The 20,178-nt window shown below is 42.3% G+C and overlaps 1 protein-coding gene across 1 annotated transcript in view; it reads left to right on the top strand.

Annotated features, from left to right (window-relative positions):
• Positions 1-17,178, top strand: part of MAP3K12 (mitogen-activated protein kinase kinase kinase 12) — a 30,005-nt gene extending 12,827 nt beyond the window's left edge. Inside the window, exons 6-13 of the mRNA XM_058165666.1 lie at positions 278-386; positions 769-878; positions 2,610-2,726; positions 6,697-6,834; positions 8,385-8,940; positions 11,882-11,952; positions 15,384-15,657; positions 16,999-17,178. Coding sequence (XP_058021649.1) covers positions 278-386; positions 769-878; positions 2,610-2,726; positions 6,697-6,834; positions 8,385-8,940; positions 11,882-11,952; positions 15,384-15,657; positions 16,999-17,097 — 1,474 coding nt within the window. The 3' untranslated portion in view covers positions 17,098-17,178. The remainder of the gene's footprint in view (positions 1-277; positions 387-768; positions 879-2,609; positions 2,727-6,696; positions 6,835-8,384; positions 8,941-11,881; positions 11,953-15,383; positions 15,658-16,998) is intronic.
• Positions 17,179-20,178: the final 3,000 nt, after the last annotated feature.

Genomic DNA, 20,178 nt, shown 5'->3' with positions numbered 1-20,178 from the left:
ACATTAACGCCCCCACCAAGCCATGCCCACAGAACCGGTAGTAACAAATTTTGCATTTTACCCCTGCTTCATCCCCTTTTGCCTAGGAAGCAGTTCCCATGCATCTCTTCAGGATCATCTTTGTTACTCACTACATCAAATGAGCTTTCATTGTTAAAAGGTGAACCCAAATGTGGGTCTTCCAGCTCTTGGCCCAGCAACTTAACCACACCACCAAACAAGCTAGGACTCCACACTGTGTGCCTTCCCCTCAGTGTATTCTGCCTTCCTTCATCAGGAATAGCAAACCTCGAAATCGCCCATCCTTCCGTCAGATCCTGCTGCACCTTGACATCGCCTCTGCTGATGTGCTGTCCACACCTCAAGAAACCTACTTCAAATCCCAGGTGGGCTTCCTTGGCAAAATTAGTATTAAATTGTGTTTAAAATGTATAGACCTCTTTTCACGTTATACTGTAAAGTAGTTTACAATGCAGTTACATAAACAATAGCATAAAAACAAACTAAATTAATCTCTGAAATGGTAAAACAACTTTTCACAATAAGTTAGTTAGGAAAATGAGATGACCAACAGACACATCTTTTGCTGAGGGCCGAATAGCTCCACTTTTCATTATTCTCATTATGGAACAGATACCATGCAGTGTGGGGGGGGGGTGTACCATAATCTACAAGAGTAGCACCATTGTAAACAGTTTTCTGTTCTCTAGGCCTGGAGCCAGAAGAATTCAGGGAATGAGTTTATGGAGCTCTCATTTTGTTCCCCAGGCTGAATGGCGAGAAGAAGTGAAGCTCCATTTTGAAAAGATCAAATCGGAGGGGACATGTCTACACCGTTTGGAAGAGGAGTTGATCCACCGGCGACGAGAAGAGCTCAGGTAAGGCAGGTGTGAAACCATTAAAACATAGAAGATTCAATACTACCATATTTTTCGGAATATAAGATGCTCCAGAGTATAAGATGCACCTTACTTTTTGGGGAGGAAAATAAGAAAAAAGCTGATTGGCTGGTGGATCAGCTTGCCGGCATACCCCCAATCAGCTAATTCCAGAGGTGAATTTTAGCAACAGGTTGTTGGTTGTGAACTCTGTGCCTTGCTTTTTTTTTTTTTCCTGCAACTGAAAACCTCCGAAACAGAGCTTCAGAAAAAAAGCCTCTGAAGCTCTGTTTCTGAGGCTTTTTTTCTGAAGCTTCTTTCAGCCTCTGAAACCTCCGTTTGAGAAGCTGGGTGGGGCTACATTCGGAGTATAAGACGCACCCAGATTTTCACCCTCTTTATACTCTGAAAAATATGGTATATATGTATTTATAAATAAAAGGTCTCATCTGAGCTGAGTTTCACTTCTGGAGGCTATATGGACATGTATGTCCTTGTTCTTTTCCTTGTGATACTAAAAATGTGGTTTGTCACTCTTTAAGATGTGTTTTTCAACCTCCCACTCTAGACTTGACACTTTCATGCAGAGCCAGGAATGGCTGACTGCTGCCACCTGTCATGATAAGTTTATACATAATGGCGTATATTTCTTGCATCTGCTGGCATGCTGAAAATACCAACATTTGGGGGGAGGGAGTCCCCTATCAGTGAAGCAATTTTGTATTCCTCAGAATTGAAGCCAAAAACTTGACAATTCCTCCCCTGTCTTTTATTTCACTACCACTTCTTTTATTAAAACTAATGATTGTTATCTGTAAATGGAACTGGGCATAATCTTGAGGGTAAATTAATTGAATTTGCATTTCAGTTTGAAACTTTATTTTTCATTTCCCAAACCTATATGCGAATTGGAATGCAACTGTTGACATTTATATTTTATGGAACATATTACAGAGTTTCAAGAAGATATCCTAAGCAAAAATGTATATCATGAAGAAAATGCAAACAAAAGTAGATCTAGTGAAAAAATGTATAAAACTGCATTTGCCAAATTTGCTTGCAAAAAGGAAGCATTTTTAAAAAAATTTTAAAAAAATGTTTGTACATTTCTTGTGTTGTTGTTTTAAGGACAAAACAATGAAGATATAGAACAGAATAAACTTCAGAGCTAGAAAATTGGGACAAAAAATAGAACTGACTTCATAACAATGTACCTACTCCTTCTAAATGCATCTTCCTCTTTTTAATGATTCTTAAACCTGCAGTGATGGTCCGTCAAATACCAAAGATGCTAGGACCTGTAATTTTTTGAGCTCACCTGAGTCCTTGCTATTAAGCATCTCAAAAGCTGTCTCTGGTTCGATGTCCTGCAAAGGATTGTCAAATAATCAGCAGCTTTTGAAAGAAGCCCTGTGAAAGAAGCGCCACCCTTTCTAAAACGGACAGAGCTTGCAGTCTGGTGCCACAAAACGGTTTTCGTTCTCCTAACCATAACAGCAAGAGCCTGTGGATGGTATTGAATCTAATGTAGTGACTGAGGTGGATCAACGTTGGGGAACTCTCCACTCGTTAGTGACTTTGAACCAGTCAATCACTCTTAACCCATTCTACCTCACAGAGTTGTGTGAGGATAAGACGATTGCTAGATAAGCACTGTGAGCTCAAATAAATAACAAAATCACGATTGTTTATATGTTTGAAAAGTTTTCTTGCTCCCTACTTCTGCTGCAGGCATGCCTTGGACATCCGGGAGCACTACGAACGTAAACTGGAACGGGCCAACAACCTTTATATGGAGCTCAATTCACTCATGCTGCAGCTGGAGCTGAAGGAGAAAGAACTGCTTCGGTAAGATGGCAGAAGTCCTGGATGGCTGCTAAGCTTTGGAGCTAACTTTCCCTAAAGGGATGTATTCTTATCTAAGCAAGAGGGGAAAGGTTCAGTAATGAGAGCTTTGGCTTACCAGCTCTCTCTCAACCCTCCCTTCCACCCCAGTAAAGGAAATTGAGCATAACCCCTGACATGTTTTCTGGATCTCAAATAGCAACACCACACCATCGATTTGGGGCATCATTTTATCCATAAGGCAAGGAACACAGAATAAGGGAAGTGGCGCAGTGGTTAGAGTGCAGTATTGCAGGCTAATTCTGCTGACTACCAGGCTCAAGGTTGACTCCGCCTTCCATCCTTCCGAGGTGCTTTGCTATTGCTACCAACCAAAATTCCTGCAACTATTTGCAATGAGAAGGAAGTACAGGTAGTCCTCGACTTACAACAGTTCATTTAGTGACCATTCAAAATAAACAACGTTTCACACTTATGACCATTGCAGCATTCCCATGGTCACATGATCAAAATTCAGATGCTTGACAACTGGTTCATATGTATTTATTTATTTATTTTTGTAAAAAAAATATTTTTTTAAACATAAACAGTACATTTTTTCTGAATAGAGTATTGACCGAGTCAAAATTTACAGCTTATAACATAAGTACTTCCCAAATATAATTTATATATTTCAATTTCTGCCATATTATTTACTTTTTTAAATTTTTCATCTCTATTTAATATTTAATTTATAATCAATATTACCATCCACCCTAACCTCCAATGTTAATCTTATTTCATTTCATTATCATATTTCTCCATTTATCAGATATAATTCTCAAACATTTATAAATTATCATCAATTTGTTTCCTCTTATTTCCTTTTTTCTATTGAAAACCTTTAATTTAAACATAGTCATTTCCATCCTTAGTTTCTATTTTTTTTTTAATTTTAGCTTGATATTTCACATTTATTTCTTAATGTCAATTATTTTCTATGGTGTACCAATTTATCATTTCTTATTTCCCTATTAATCATTTTACCATTTTACCGAAAACAATATATTTCTTCAGTTTTGTTTTTCACACCATCTTTTTCAAATAGAAACATTATCTTAATCTCTTAATCATCTTCTTTTTCTTAATTTCTATTAATATCTTATTCAATTTCAATTTCATTTGAAGCTCCATATCTTAACCCCTTCTAAATACATAATAAGATCATATTAACCTTTATACCATTCTTTTTATATTTCACAATTTATATCATAATTCAATTTTTACAATACTGATATTGATACAGTTCATTTGATTCTATAAATATATAGCATATTTCCTTTCCTCCTTTCCCTTGTTTTTCTCCATTCTACTATTCGTATTACATAATATTTCGTAATACACTCACAAATATTAATAATAATAATGCAGTTCACTTATAACTATAGGTATATATCGTATTACCCTTCCTCCTTTCCATTAATTACTCCTTTAACCATTTTCTCTTGGTCCATCCAGCAATCCATCTCTTAAAATTTTCCTCCCTTTATCCCATTCCCCTTTTCTTTTCTCTTTTGCTTCATCCTGTCCTCTCTATTTTTCTACTGTTAATCCCAGTGTAATCATTAAAAATATTTTCCTCTAGCCTTTTCCCTTTTCCTCTTCCTTCCTGCTTCTTCTTTGTAGGTGGTTTCCTCCTATCCCTTCTTTTTTTTTCATTGTTACTCCCAATGCAATCATTTAATTGTTCATCATCCATGTTTTTATCTTCAGCGCTGTTTTCTTGCTTCTCATTCTTAGCCTCTTTATCCAATTGAATATGTTCTAACACAATTTCTCATTTTCTATCAAGATTAAATGATACACACATCATTTTAACCATCTCAATTAGTTCCTGCCACATTTTGACGTTCTGATTTGTTTTTAAATCCAATTTACAGTTTTATTATTTTCCACCTTCTTTGGTTGTCAAGATCAAACAGCTTAAAAGAAAACAAATCCTCCTTCAAACTTCTCACGGCTCTTGTAGTTCAAGGTCACTGTAATTTTTTCCAGATTTCAGATTGTTCATTGTAGTGCTTTTATTCTGCCAACAGATGTCTCTTTCCAATCCAAAAGTTTCAAATCAGCAAAGCTGCAAAATATCCAATTTTTGTATTAACTCCGTTTGTCAAATGTTTTTCAAGTTTCTTCTTTCTCTTCTTAATTTTATGTATCCCAAATTCCAGTTTAACACCTAATTTCAAATCCAATTGAAAAATTTCCTTTACAAGGCTTTTCTATTTTGAATTTTTCTTTGTTCTTCCTTCAAAGTTTAACAATTTTAAGATTATGTCCAATCTTGTTCAGAAATTATTTTCTTTTGGGTTTCTTTTTCGTATAATAATTTTAATATCTCCAAATCCAATTTCCAATCCAAATATCAAGCTCCGTTCTGGGCTTTAGTGCTTTAACTTCTGTTTTGTTCTTCTCCCTTCATTAACATTCCCCAATGCCAATTAGCCGCTATTTCCCTACTGGGATTTCTTTTTAAAATTTTTAAAATGCTTCTTTTTTACCTGTGAGTTGGCCAATCACTCACCCGGTACCAATACTCCATCCAAAACACCTGCACAAGGTGCACCTGCACAAATCTTATTCCAGTTGCCCCAGCTTCATGACCGTCGTAATGACTGCAGCCCCCGCCACCGGATTGAAGAGTTTCCTTTGACCTCTGAGGAACTTACCTGTTCCTCTTGGTCATCCAAGGTGCCTCTCCTTCTTCACCATCCCTACAAGATGGATCCGGTCCGAAGACCCCTGATAGTGGTTTGTCTGGCTTGATTTTTGCAAGGCTCATCGGTGCCTGCTAGTTTCCAGCCAGTCTCACCGCGACGCTCCTGGTTTAACTGCTTCATATTTATGATGGATGCAGTGCATGATGGATGCAGTGTTCTGGCAATTTATGGTGATCATATTTTGTGACCTTCTGACAAGCAAAGTCAATATGAGGAAGCCAAATTCAGTTAACAGCCGTGTTACTAATTTAACAACTACAGTAATTCACTTAACAAATGTGGCAAGAAAAGTCATAAAACTTGGCAAAACTCACTTAAAAATTTCTCACTTAGTAACATAAATTCTGGGTTCCATTGTGGTCGTAAATCGAGGACTACCTGTATTTGCCCTGGATTAAAAAAAAATGCAGAAAATTCTACCCAGCCTTTCTCAACTTGGTATCCTCCATATCAGGTGGAATTCAAGAGCCAGCAGTAATTGTTCTCACTCAGAACAAGGGGAATTAAAATCCAAACTCATCTTGAAGTCAGGTTATCCTTCATCCTCTACAAACAGAAATGTATGGGTTTCTTCGAATGGTCTTGAATCAAGCAACCACTCAATCAGTCATCTAGTTAAAATTGCTTTCTGGTATTTAGACTTAGACTTAGAATAACTTTATTGTCACTTTGAATGTACACTAATCAGCATACATTAAAATGAAAAAGCATTAAAAATGAAAAAGCATTAAAAGCATACATTAAAGTTCATTGTATTCAGCTCTCAAAGGGTCTCCACCTCCAATCAGAGGTGGGTTTCAGCAGGTTCTGACCAGTTCTGGAGAACCGGTAGCAGAAATTTTGAGTAGTTTGGAGAACCGGTAGTAAAAATTCTGACTGACCTGACCCCCATCTGTTCTCTGCCACCCAAGTCCCAGCTGATCGGGAGAAAATGGGGATTTTACAGTAACCTTCCCCTGGAGTGGGGTGGGAATGGAGATTTTACAGTAGCCACGCCTACCAAGCCACGCCCACCAAACCACACCCACAGAACCAGTAGTAAAAAAATTTGAAACCCACCACTGCCTCCAATATACACTATATTTTATCTGATCATCCTTATTGTATTATATGCATCCTGTTTTCCTGTCCCAAAAGATCCGAGCAACTAGTATGAATTATGGGGGTTTTTTTCTCTGCATCCTCCTGAGTTTTCAGTCTTTACATCCTTCTCCTAGGCGAGAGCAAGCATTAGAGAAGAAATATCCTGGACTTTTTAAGCACCATCCATCCCGCAGTCTCCTGCATGGCAACACAGTGGAGAAACTGATCAAGAAGAGGAATGTGCCACAAAAGCTCTCTCCTCACAGCAAAAGGTGAACCACTGCAGAGAAAGGCCCTCGCAGGAAGGGTTTAACAATAATCACCATGTATAGTAGCATAATGTGAACCGGGGGGGAAATCCAGCAGGTTCTAACAGGTTCTGGAGAACCGGTAGCGGAAATTTTAAGCAGTTCGGAATACCGGCAAATACGACTTCTGGTTGGCCCCAGAGTAGGGTGGGAATGGAGATTTTGCAGTATACTTCCCCTGCCACACCCACCAAGCCACACCACGCCCACCAAGCCATGCCCACAGAACCAGTAGTAAAAAAATTTGGATTTCACCACTGATGTGAACCATAATGTGGAGAGAAAATGTAAGTATTGGGCACAGAACCTAAATTTCTATTTAGCCCAATGTCGGCTCCCAAATAGAGGGAAAATGACATGAGGGCACACCTGTCCTGTTAGATGCTTTGTTGTATCCTCTTTGCTGTATTCAGTTTGCTTCCAAATGTTCAGCATCTTGTGGCGATACTGAGCCTGATGGCTGATGGCATGATTAGTAATTTATTGCAATCTCCTGCAAATTACTTTGATGGCTTTTATTTTATTTTTAATTGTTGTTGTTTTTTAATTTATGTGAGCTACCCACCATACTTAGGTGAGATGGGCAGCGATATAAATTAATCATGCGAAGACTTAATTCACATAAGAGTACAGCCAGTCCTTAATGACCACAACTGAGACTGGAATTTTGGTTGAAAGTTACTGCAATCATGAAGCAGAACGCCATGTGACCTGACTCAGTTTTATGACAGTTCTTACAATGATTGTAAACCGAGTCACCACAATCATTAGGCAAACCATGAACCATATAGCCGTTAAATGAATCCATTCTCCTGAATGGGCATTTTTTTGGCTGGAAACCCGCAAAAAAGTTGCAAATTGCAGTCATAGGACCGCAGGACGCTGCAACCGTAAATGTAAACCAGTTGCCAAAATGCAAACTATATGAACACCTGGGATGTGTGCAGCAGTTATAACTTCAAGGGTGGGTCATAAATAACTTTTTGGAGTCTGTAATACCTTCAAAAGTTAGTTGTTAAGCAGCCAGTTATTAAATGAGGGCTACCTGAATACTTTTCTATATTTCAGATATTCTAGTCTGCTCATTACTTCCTTTCAAGAAAATTAATAATTTAATACAGGGGTGAAATTCAGCAGGTTCTGACAAGTTCTGGAATACTGGTAGTGGAAATTTTGAGTAGTTCAGAGAACCGGCAAATACCACCCCTAGCTGGCCCCAGAGTGGGGTGGGAATGGAGATTTTGCAGTATCCTTCCCCTGCCATGCACATCAAGCCATGCCCACGAAGCCACACCCACAGAACCGGTAGTAAAAAAAAATTGAATTCTACCATTAATTTAATGTAAGACTACAGAGCACCAACAGCAAAATTACAAAAAGTGGGAGGGGGGGGGAAGCAGCCTTTGGAACAGCAACATAGGAGCCAATTTCTTAAAGGGTTCGATTGAAATTACGGTACCCTCTCCCTTCTTGGCATCGAGGTTACACAGCTAACTCTTGTTTCGCTTCTGCAGACCAGACATTCTAAAGACGGAGGTCATCCTGGACCCCAGCCTGCCTCAGCTCGCCATCCCCGTGTGCCAGAAAGGGCCCCCATCCCCCGGGCGTAGCCGCCGTGCTAAGTCACGCTATCGCAAGGTCAGCACAAGGGGCAGCTGCGGAGAGCTGGCCGATCCCGGAGGAGCCAAGCGCCTGGAACCCTGCACGGCCCTCCGAGGGCTCCAGCATGACCTGCTGCTGCGCAAGATGTCGTCTTCCAGTCCTGACCTCATTTCCACGACGTTGGGAGCCGAGGGCCGCAAGGGGGCAGCGGGGCCGGAATCCCCACCGACGGAGCAGCCCCGCAGCGAGACGCCCAGCGAAGATACTGCCTCGGTGCCTTGCTCCAGCAGCCCCGACTCACCTTCTTCTCGACAGGGAGCGGTGGGGCCTCCAGGGAAGGCAAGGCTGCAGCCTGGAGAGGAGGCGGAACGGGAACAGGGCAAGGGCAGCCGCTCAGGGGCCCCACAGCAGTCTCAGCACCTCACACCAGCGGCTATGTTGTACCGGGCGGCTGTTACCCGCAGCCAGGTAGCATGGTGTTTCTTTCCTTTACAATTTTTCTTCCTCCCTTCCTTTCCCAAATGGAAGAAAACAGGTACAGAGGCAACAGCCACTGTAATCTGAAAAGCCTGTAGAAATGGTGGCTACGGTTGCCTTCTCCATTTTCTTCCTCCGATAGCATAGTCCTTGACTTAGAACCCCAAGTGAGTGCAACATTTCTTTTTTGAAGCGAGACAGTCATTAAGTCAATTTCATCCCATTTAACGAACTTTCTTGCCGCGGTTGTTCAGTGAATCACTGCAGTTGTTAAGTGAGTCACACGGTTGTTAAGTGAATCTGGCTTCCCCCTTGACTTTGCTTGTCAGAAGGTCACAAAAGGGGGTCACGTGACCTTGTGAGGACACAGCCATGGTCATAAGTATGAGTCAGTTGCCAATTTTGAATACGTGACCATGGGGATGCTACAATGGTCATAGCTGTGAAAAATGGTCCTAAGTCACTTTTTTTCAGTGATGTCGTAACTTTGAACGGTCACTTAGTGAACTGTTGCAAGTCAAGGACCAGCTGTACCACAAGCAATAAGGAAACTGTGAGCAACAGAGAACTGTCAAAGTTAATGCCCTTCTCCAGCTTTTATGGGCTATCTTCTCCCTTTCATATCCAATGTACAACGTTAGAGCCGGATAGGATATTGTTGTATTTATTTGCTGGTTCAGCTTATTGTATTTCTTGATGATGATTTATTAAGTTGATATGCCACCCAACTCTCAGCAACTCTGGGTTGTTCTTAATGTTCAGTACCAATTTCCATCCTAGTTGGCCAACGGTGTAAAACCTAGCCCTGTCATGTTGGGAAAAAAAAAATAACCTTAACAGGACCAGGAAAAACTTTCTTTAAAAATCCCAAAACATTCTCCTGCTTCCAAAGGACCCAAAAAAGTAGACGGAGCAGCTGCTTTAGAAGATGTCCCAGAACCCAGGAACTGCTACCAAGCAGACCATAGGTTTTGTAGAATGCGGTCATATTTTCAGTAGTCTCTTTATGGCTGGCTTTAGAATTTGAGAAGAACTGAGATTAGCGAAGAATAAAGTTCTTAATTTCATCTAATGCCAGTCTGACCAGAGGTAAAATTACACACTATGAAATGATCCTGGAAACAGGCAGGTTACCAGGTGGTTGTGTCATTTTACAATTCAAGGCCTTTACAGTTCAAGTCCTCATTTCACAGTGTCTTTCCTTTTCATTTCAAGATCTTTTTCTGTTTCTCCCAGGTTTTAATGAGTACCTCAACATTTACCAAAGACTACAATTCATAACTGTAATTTCCTCCACCCCTTCTTCTTCCTTCTCTATTTTTTCCTTGATTTTATTTATTTTCTACCTCTTCTCTCCTTATTGGTCTTGTCATTTATGCTCCCAGTGTATTTTGTTTATTTTTGGTGGTCTAGAAACTGAAGAATCTAAGGGTGATGGCAACCTTCTCCCTGTTTGAACTTATCAAGTTCTTGCTACTCCCCCAGACTTCCTGTGGGAAAGGGATGTTCTCCCACCCTTCCCTATCCTGTCTTTGAATACCCAAATCACCTGTTCAAGATAGGAGACAGGTGGGCCTGAACATCAGAGCAGCAGATCTTTCTACAGACTCATCAAGTCGACAAAGTCAAGTCTTCCCTCCAGTCATGGAACTCATTCTCTATTCTTTAAGCCAAGGGTGTCAAACTTGCGGCGTCACGGCAGCGTCCCATGACGTATCGGGACTTTCCCCCCACTTCGCTAAACCGGGTGTGGGAGTGGCCAGAGCATGACACATCCAGCCCGCGGGCCTTGAGTTTGACACCCCTGCTTTAAGCCAAGCCATTCTGAAAAATTCTGCACCCTGTGCAGGTTACAGCAGGGGTCTCCAGCCTTGGCAACTTTAAGACTTGTGGACTTCAACTTCCAGAGTTCCTCAGCCAGCAAAGCTGAGTCCACAAGTCTTAAAGTTGCCAAGGTTGGAGACCCCTGGGGTGTAGCATTCTAGTGCAACTAAAGCAACAACTTGAAATAAGCTAATGTGCTAGAGGAGAAGAACCATTTCAGATTTGGGGTTTTAGAACTTCAACAGTTCTGGAAAACCACATTTGGTTTCTGGATCAATTTTAAGGCAGTTGTGAGGCTGGCTAAATCCAGTTCTTACCGACCATCTTTCCTCAAGTAGGAGCATAAATGCACGAAATGAAATAGGTTCATAGACTGATTTGCAGGCACCATTGCCTGTACTCTCCCTGTTTAGAGACCCTGAATACCCAAATCACCTGTTCAAGATAGGAGACAGGTGGGCCTGTTTGGCACCATAATTACCCTCTCCTTGGACCAATACAGTGGTAGGTTTCACTTACCTTTGCTACCGGTTTGCTCACTTGCTGGCGTGCCACTTCTGTGCATGCGCCGAGTGTATTTGATGACATCTGGGTGGGTGGGCAGAGCCTCCCGCCGCTGCTGCTACCGGTTCGCTGGAACTGGGGCGAACCGGTAGCAAACCACTATTGGACTAATCATTTCTCAATAGGGCTTGTCTTGAAGTCGGAGCAAAATAAATAGTTGATAAAGAGGTCAAATCTTTGTTGGTGATCGGTTTTTAGCTAGTTCAGTTAGTTTCATTCACCTTTATTAAAGATATAATGCTGTAAGAGAAATACAGAAATAAACTTGACAGCAAACCGGACCTGCTGAGGGAAAATAAAAGACAACTCAGTCTTGGGAAATGGGAAAGCATGGGAAAGAAACTCAAAATTATCCCACTCTGATTCCATTTGTTGTAAAATAGCAGAGATGGAAGCTCTGGCAGCTTCAAGCTTGTGTTATTATATCCTGCAGCAATGAAGGACCTTCTTGTAATCCTTGCTATGTCTGTTTCCATTCTGACCTATTTTGAAAAGTTGACATATCCTGACACTGTTTCCTTTTATTTCATTCATCTTGACTTAGAAACGTGGTATCTCCTCAGAGGAAGAAGAGGGCGAAGTGGACAGTGAAGTTGAGCTCCCTCTTCAGCAAAGGTGAGCAGTTGCCTGATTTAGGACTCAGCCCCCAAGGATTTGGAGGGATCAATGAGTGGAGTAGAGTGGAAAATGTTCACCTCTCATTTATGTTTTGAGAGTGGATCAGAGATTTAAGGGGAAAGATCATCTCTTTTCCTTTAGTTTGACAATACCTAAAAATATCCCAGAAAATGTCAGTATTGCCATTAAATTTCAGTGGCACAATTTAATGATTTGAGGATCAGAAAAATAACGTGAGAGTCATGATGGTTATAAAAATTGCTGCCTGTAAAAACTACTGGAACCCATGAAATAGTATGAAACTACAGATTTCTTACTTATTGCTCTATGGGAGAGACCTTTGCGGGATTGTAAGTCTGCTTGATAACTTGTTGAGCTTCATCATGGAAGAAAAGTGGTCTGCAAAGAAATAAAATAAATTGCTTACTTAGAATCATTGCAAGAAGAAAATTTGTAAGTGCTTTGGGATCCCTTCTGACTTAGCAGTGTTGACTAGGCAGCAGTGGTGAAACGAGGCAATTCTTTAGGGTTAGGAGCACTAGAATAAGGGAGAAAGTGTTGAATGAAAAAAGGGATGAACAGAATTCTTCAATATCTTCATAAATGATCTAGAAGATGAGGGAATAGAAGGGGAACTCATCAAATTTGCAAATGACACTAAGCTACCTGGAATAGCAACCCCAGAAGACAAGCTCAGGATCCAAAAAATCTTGACAGACTTGAAAACTGGGCCCTATCTAGCAAAACGAAATTGAACATGGATAAAAGTAAGAGGCAAGAAAAGCTGTATAGGTACAGACTAGGTGAAACTTGATTAATGCCAGTAACTATGAGAGGATCTTGGAGTCCTAATGGACAATCACTTAAATATGAGCCAATAATGTGTGGCGGCAGCCAAAAACCAATGCAATCCTAGACTGCATTAATAGAGGGACATCAAATAGAATCAAGATCATATGAAGTGCTTATACTGTTTTGAAAACCTTAGTAAGGCTATACTTGGAATACTGGATCCAGTTCTGGTCACCGCAATATAAAAAAGATGTTGAGACTCTGGAAAGAGTGCTAAAAAGAGCAACAAAAATGATTAGGGCACTGGGGGCTAAAATATACAAAGAACTGCTGCAGGAACTGGGTATGTCTAGTCTAGTGAAAAGAAAGACTAGGAGAGACATGATAGCAATAGTCCAATATCTGAGGGGCTCCTACAAAGATGAGGGGGTCAAACTATTCTCCAAAGCACCAAAAGGCAAAACAAGAAACAACGGATGGAAACTAACCAAGGAGAGAAGCAACCTAGAACTAAGGAGAAATTTCCTAACAGTGAGAACCATCAACCAATCCAACAGCTTACCTTCAGAAGTTGTGGGAGCTTCATCACTGGAAGCTTTCAAAAAGAGATTGACAACTATTTGTCTGAAATGGTATATTTGAGCAGGGGGTTAAACTAGAAGACCCCCAAGATTCCTTCCAACTCTATTATTCTATGTTCTGTGTTCTAAACAGGGATATGCAAGAGATTGTTTATTGTTATGTGCTTCTTCTTTGGTGTTTCTACCTCTAATCATGAAGTAAGGATATAGAGCAGGGGTGTCAAACTCACAGCCCCTGGGGCAGATGCGTCATGCGCTGGCCATGCCCACCCCCATTTTAGCAAAGGAGGAAAAACTCATGATACATCACTTGACGATGTGACGATGCAAGTTTGACACCCCTGATATAGCGTATCCTTCCCAACTGCTGCCCATCCAGCATGTTGGAATGACCACCATGATGGGGAAACCTTATACCTTCACTCAAACTCTTTTTCCTGGTGAGGAGTGAATGAGAGTATAGAGAAGATGGTACAGGTCTTCTACATCTTCTTTTGCCTCCTTCCTTCACCCCCACCCCTTTGATTGACAATGTGTCATCAAGTCAGTGACAGCTTTTGGTGATCACATACGTAGACTTTCTCCAGAATGATCTGTTTCCAGCCTGGCTTTTAGGTTATCCAATTGCCAGTGGAAACTAATTTAATTCATCCACTTGGCTGCTTGTCTTCCTGTTATGTTTCTTTCTACTGTTTTGAGAATTATGCACCTCTCTTTGCATAATATTATGATTTGAGCTTCATCATTTGTGCCTCAATTGGTTTGATTCCCACCCCACCCCCATGATCCCTTTCTTTGTTTTGGCTACCCATGGTGTTCTCAAAAGTTTCCCCCAACACCAAAAGCATTTCCTCTCCTGCTTCTTCGAAGTCCAGCTTTTGCTTTCATAGAACATCACAGGGGAAAAAAAGCATTTCACTTCAGTATCCTAATTGTCAGTTCTAAATCTGATTGCTGTACCTCTTATCATTAACTTGGTCTTCTTGATATTATCCCAATCTTTCAGCGTATAACTTGTCTTCCATCATTAGAACCCCCAGATCAGGGGTGGGTTCTACTTACCTTTACTACCAGTTTGCAACGGGATCGGGCATGCATGCTTGCTTCGCTTGCGCGCACACATGCTGAGCAGTGGTGGGATTCAGCCAGTTCGCACCACTTCAGGAGAACCGGTTGTTAACTTTCTGAGCAGTTTGATGAACTGGTTGTTGGAAGAAATCATTAGGGCAGAGAACCGGTTGTTAAATTATTTGAATCCCACCACTGGTGCTGAGCTTCTGCGCATGTGCAGATCGCCTATGATAATATCCGGGTCGGTGGGCGGAGCCTCCCGCCGGTTTTACTAACGGTTCTATAGAACTGGTCCAAACCGGGGGCAACCCGCCACTGCCCCAGATCATTTGCGGTTTCCACTAGAATGTCATTAGCGTAGAGCAAGTTCTTGATTTTTCTTCTTCCAATTATAAAATCATGCTTACTTTCTTCCAACCCAGCTTCTCTCAATATATTATTCAGTATACAGTATAGGTTAAATAAAGCAAGAAAACACACACTCCCTCTTTTGCTGACCTGGAGCTAATAGTCTGAACTGTGGATTCTTGCCTTAAATTTCATGTGAAGAAGATATTCTGGGTTTCCCGTTTTCCAAAGGACATTCCATATTTTGACATGATCTGTAATCATTGAAGCACACATTTTCTTCTCTTTCCATGGGAACATCATTGCTCTAACTATGTTATTTTCTCTAACTTCATGACTGTCCAGGACTATCGGTTTTATAATCTCAGGTTCCTCGGTGGAGAAGAAGGTGTGAGATATTTTTAAGTCAAGAAAAGCAAGGGAGTTAGGGATGGATGATTTGATAGAAAAGAGCAGGTTGGATTTGGAGACAATTTGGGACACCTTCCCCTTGGTCCTGCTGTTGCATCTCTCAAAGCTTGGGTGCCAAGTGCGCTGGTTCCGTATGGAGCCCAGGTTCCTCCCTGGGGGTAGCTTTGTTCTTTTCTTCTGTTTCAGGCTGACTGGACTTTTCTCTTCTTCCACTGTCTTTCCTAGGTGGCCTCAGGCTAGGAGCAAACGGCAATCTCTCTCCACCTTCAGCTCCGAGAACTTCTCCGATGGGGACGGTGAGGAGGGCACCGGCAGCGAGGGCACCACAGCTTCCCACAGTGGCGGCACCCCTGATGTGCCCAGTACCAATACAGATGAACGCCTGGATGCCGAGCGCTCAGATGACGACATTCTGGGGAACTCTGATGGGTTGTCCGAAAAGGAAGCCGCCATTCAGCTTGTGAAACGGCAGCTCAGTGCTGAGCAGAATGCTGGAGAGGTGGGTACTGAGTAAATATTAGCCCTTCTCCCTCAGGACCAGAAGTCACACACATATACCCCAAGACTTAACTACCAGCAGAGGTGGGTTTCAGCAGGTTCTGACCAGTTCTGGAGAACCGGTAGCGGAAACTTTGGGTAGTTTGGAGAACCGGTGGTAAAAATTCAGACTGGCCCTGCCCCCATCTATTCTCTGCCTCCCAAGTCCCAGCTGATCGGGAGGGAATGGGGATTTTACAGTATCCTTCCCCTGCCATTCCCACCAAGCCACACCCACAGAACCAGTAGTAAAAAATTTTGAAACCCACCACTGCACCAGTGGTGTCCATTTAAGAGGAAGGGAAGAGAAATGTTCAAGTTGGTTCAATAACATTTTATTATTATGCTTCACATTCAACCTGTACCAATAGCCACAACTTGTCTGCCTGCACTCACAGGAATTTATTAGCTTTCATTCTGAGGCTTTTTAAGAATCTGGTTCTTATCCCACAGAGCTGCAAAGAACATGCATGAGTCATTCATGGTTTACTTTCCAACCACCGTTTACTTCCATTGAAGGTCTTGTATTTGTTTGCAGGCCCCAATGGAGCTTCGCGTGCAAGCGCCCTCCATTTGCATGAATGAAGCACAAGTGCTCTGTTCAAGTGTTGTCCCCTGCTCACGCGAGTGGAGCTTTATGCACGAGGCAAGGGCCCACCACTCGCACGAATAGAGCTTCACACCCGCACACTTGCCCATCGGTCACATGGCCCAGTTTCAAACAGGCTGCAAACCCTGCGGATTGGGGACCCTGCTGTAGAGTATATGCATGGTCCAGTGGCAAAAACAGATTTACTTGCATCTTTAATATAGAATGTTTGCTTTTTAAAACATACTTTCCCATTGGAATCCATGACCAAATATGACCTAAGATTTTCTGCCAGGTTTCCTTCCTCCCTCCCTCCCTCCCTCCCTCCCTCCCTCCCTCCCTCCTTCCTTCCCTTTCCCTGCCTGCCTTCCTCCTTCCTTCCTTTCCTATCTCCCTCCCTCCTTCTCTCCCTCCTCCTTCCTTCCCTTTTCTGTCTCCCTCCTTCCCTCCCTCCTTTCCCTTCCTGCCTCCCTCCTTCCCTCCTTCCTGCATTTCCCTTCCTTCCTTTCCTGTCTGTCTCCCTCCTTCCCTTCCTTCCTTTCCTGTGTCTCCCGCCCTCCCCTTTCCCTGCCTGCCTGCCTCCCTCCTTCCTTCCATCCTTTCTTTCCTGTCTCCCTCCCTCCCTCCCTCCTTTCTTCTTTCTTTGCTTCCTTCCCTTCATCCCTCCTCCCTCTCCTGGCTCCACCTTTCCTCACCTGCTTCATCTCTTTCTAGGATCCTGCCGCCTATGAAGACTCGGATTGCGATAGTGCTGAACTGGACAATTCAGGCAGTGGGGAGGTGCAGAGACTTCCAGACATACCGAATTTGTGATCTCCACTGCTTGGGTTTCCTTTCCCAGGTTGTACAGTTCCCTCCTCCCTTCTCGGCCACCCTGCACCCCCACCACCTTCTCCCCAGATATTTATATGAATAATTATAAAGCTCTATATAAATCTATATTATCTCATAATCTCTGGAAAGAGAGCCAGCACACCTCATTCCCCTCCTCAGTTCCTGTTCCCACATTTTCTCTGACCAATTGGGGAGGGAGGTCAAGGGTCTCATCTTATTATCAGGGCTCACTGCATTCAACGCTGGACAGCTGGAACAGAGGCAGCGACCAAACTGACCCTCCCCACGGGCGGCCACTGGCCCCACAGCTCACCACTTGCTCTACCCACAGGAAGGCATGGATTCCTTCCATTTTGCTTCCTCCGAAGTCCCAAATGGTTTGGGAATTCAGCAGAACATCAGCCGGGCCTGATGGGCCACTGATGCCCAAGGGATGAAGAGAAGAGAGCCAGAAGGCGGCATGGGTTAAGAAACGATGCTTTCATCTGCCAATGGAAATGACAACGGTGCACAAGCAGGGCTGCAGGTCCCAGCTCAGCCTCTTGACTGGATGATATACATCACCACCACCACATCCTTGAGTGCTTAACCAGACTGTCTCTGAGATGGACTTGATGCATGTTTGGGCCGTAGTCAGCACGGAACTATTGTCCCAATGGACAGCTTGAAAACGAGCCATTTCCATCACCTTTCTGCCCTTTGTAGCTGTTCTCGGAAGCAACAACAGCGAGACTTGAAGGCCTCAACTCCCTCCCAGGCCCCATGTCTTTTCCCAGTAGTCATCCTCACCTTCTCCGCATCCAATCGTTCTGCAGAAACACACACACATACACACACACAAACACATATGCACAGGCTTTCCTATCTTTTGAGACGGCCCACTCCTTAGGTTGGGATGGGGAAAAGTGGCCCTCTTCTGCTCTCTGCTGGCACCAACATGCACTGCACTTTTTTTGTGCTTGGTTTATTTATTTATTTATTTGATTTATTTATTATGAGAAATGTTTACATTTGCACTTATTGTGTGTCCCCCATCTGAGGGAGGAAGCCAGGGAAGGGGAAGGAAAGGGGGCAGGAAGCGGGATTTGACATTTCCGACCCATTTACGTCGAGATGCTGCAATGCCTAAAAAGAGAAATGGGAGTTCCTTAGAGTTTACACTTGTGTGGAGAAAACCAAAACCAAACCACCGGATCTTCTTGGTTTCTCAGGTGAAAATCTTGGCTTGGAGAATCGTTTTGTGTTATTGCTCCCTTTGCAATTCATTTGTTGCTTAGAGGTGTACGGGATGTGAGAGTCTAGGTCGGATTCAGGCTAAGTGCAAGTGTGGGCATAAACTTATTCAGAAACATTTTTCTCCCAGTGGAAGACTTGCAGGAAAAGCACACCAAATATATATATATTGGTTTTATATATATATATGTAATATATATATATAACATATAATATATATATATGTTGGAACCAATGCAACTCTTTCCCCATTGCAACCAATCAGCTTTTGCTGGAAAGAGAGGATCTCGAAAATTATTGTTGAAGGAAATCTTATGAGGGGCAATTGGCTGTCTGCATGATATTATATTGGGTGTTTCGGTTGCCTCTATGGCAGGAAAGTGTTGGATTGCATTCAACCCTCAGGTGGCCCTTTTCAAAGAGGCCAAGATCTTAGGTGCCCAAGACGCTGTTCTTGCAGCACGTTTGATGCCCATTTATCCATATAGCCACAGGTGCTCCTTTCTCGTAAAAGAGGACACTCAGTAACCCTAGGGGAGAATGTACTGCAATCGGACACAAGCTTGGCGTAGAGGTTTAATTGCCTATGTTTTGAATGTTCCTCAGCATCCCATATTTCTGGGAACAAGCCCTCCACCAGACAAAAGTTGCATTGCTTCCTGGGAAAATTGCACACAAATAACCTGCCAGTCAAGGTTGATGGGACTAAGTCAAGCAGAGTACTGGCCGACTGTATATTGTAAAGCAGTTTCCTGCCAAGTCAGACACTGCTACTGAGTATCTTCGGAAATATTGCAAAATGTGTCGGGAAATTTCCCCTGGTTATCAACACAGGCTCTCAAACCCTATTCATGCAGTACCACTGCTTTAGAAAAAATCTCCTTCATGTTGTGCTATTGTTCCTTTTTGGGCAACAAAAGGGAAATAATTTGCTGTTGTCTTCTTGGGGGTCTATAAATGTTTTACTTTCCAGACTAGTCTATACTCTGGTGGATTCCTGGTGAATTCCCTGGTGGGCTCCTGTTCAAATACTAATCAGATTTCATGCTATTTTTGGAGATCATCTTTTGGCTTCTGCAATATTTTTTTTCCTCTTGTTTGGTCCTACACTTAAATCTTGAAATAATCCACACCTTTGCTAGGCTAGGAAGGATCATACTGAAATACTCCATTTTCATAACCTTAAAGGCACAGTGGAAGTTCTAGGGTGCCACAATTGTCGCTAAATTTTATGCAACCATTGCATTACTGTTTTAACACTTAAAAAAAACACGGTGTAAAGTTTTGATGCAGAATTTCTTTTCAGGGCTACCATATCTGCGCTGCCAAAATCTGGATGACCATTACATGGCAGCAGAGAAATGCAGCCTGAATATGGAGACCTGAAAGAAATTCTACTGCTAGTCAGGGGAAATTGTAACTGTTTTAACCCCGAGTTGTGGTGAAATGCACAGCACAAGCAATTTTATCAAACTTTGATTATATTTTCTTAGCTGGAAAGTGGAGGGTCAGCTTTCTGATCCTAAATAGGCTCCCTTGTGCGATTTCCTCAATAAGACCTTGAGTCCTTCGGGAGAAGGGCGGTATAAAAATCTAATAAAATAAAATAAAATAAATAAATAAATAAGACAAGAAAGGCAATCAAAATTCTTAAAACGCTTTTAATTTCTTTAGCTTAAGAAAAATGAGGTAACATGGCAGAAGAGGCACCCAAAAAGAATTTGCTAGCCCCCTTTTAAAAGCCGGCCCTTGCAATAATGGGAGCAGCAGGGTTCATAGGCTGTTACAAGTCCTGCATGTATGAAGCAGGGGGTGCAAATAGGGGAT

Source organism: Ahaetulla prasina, chromosome 2, assembly GCF_028640845.1.
Source record: "Ahaetulla prasina isolate Xishuangbanna chromosome 2, ASM2864084v1, whole genome shotgun sequence".
In the NCBI taxonomy this organism is placed as follows: Eukaryota; Metazoa; Chordata; class Lepidosauria; order Squamata; family Colubridae; genus Ahaetulla; species Ahaetulla prasina.
The sequence above is the reverse complement of the archived record's forward strand: the minus strand, read 5'-3'. Positions and strand labels throughout refer to the sequence as shown.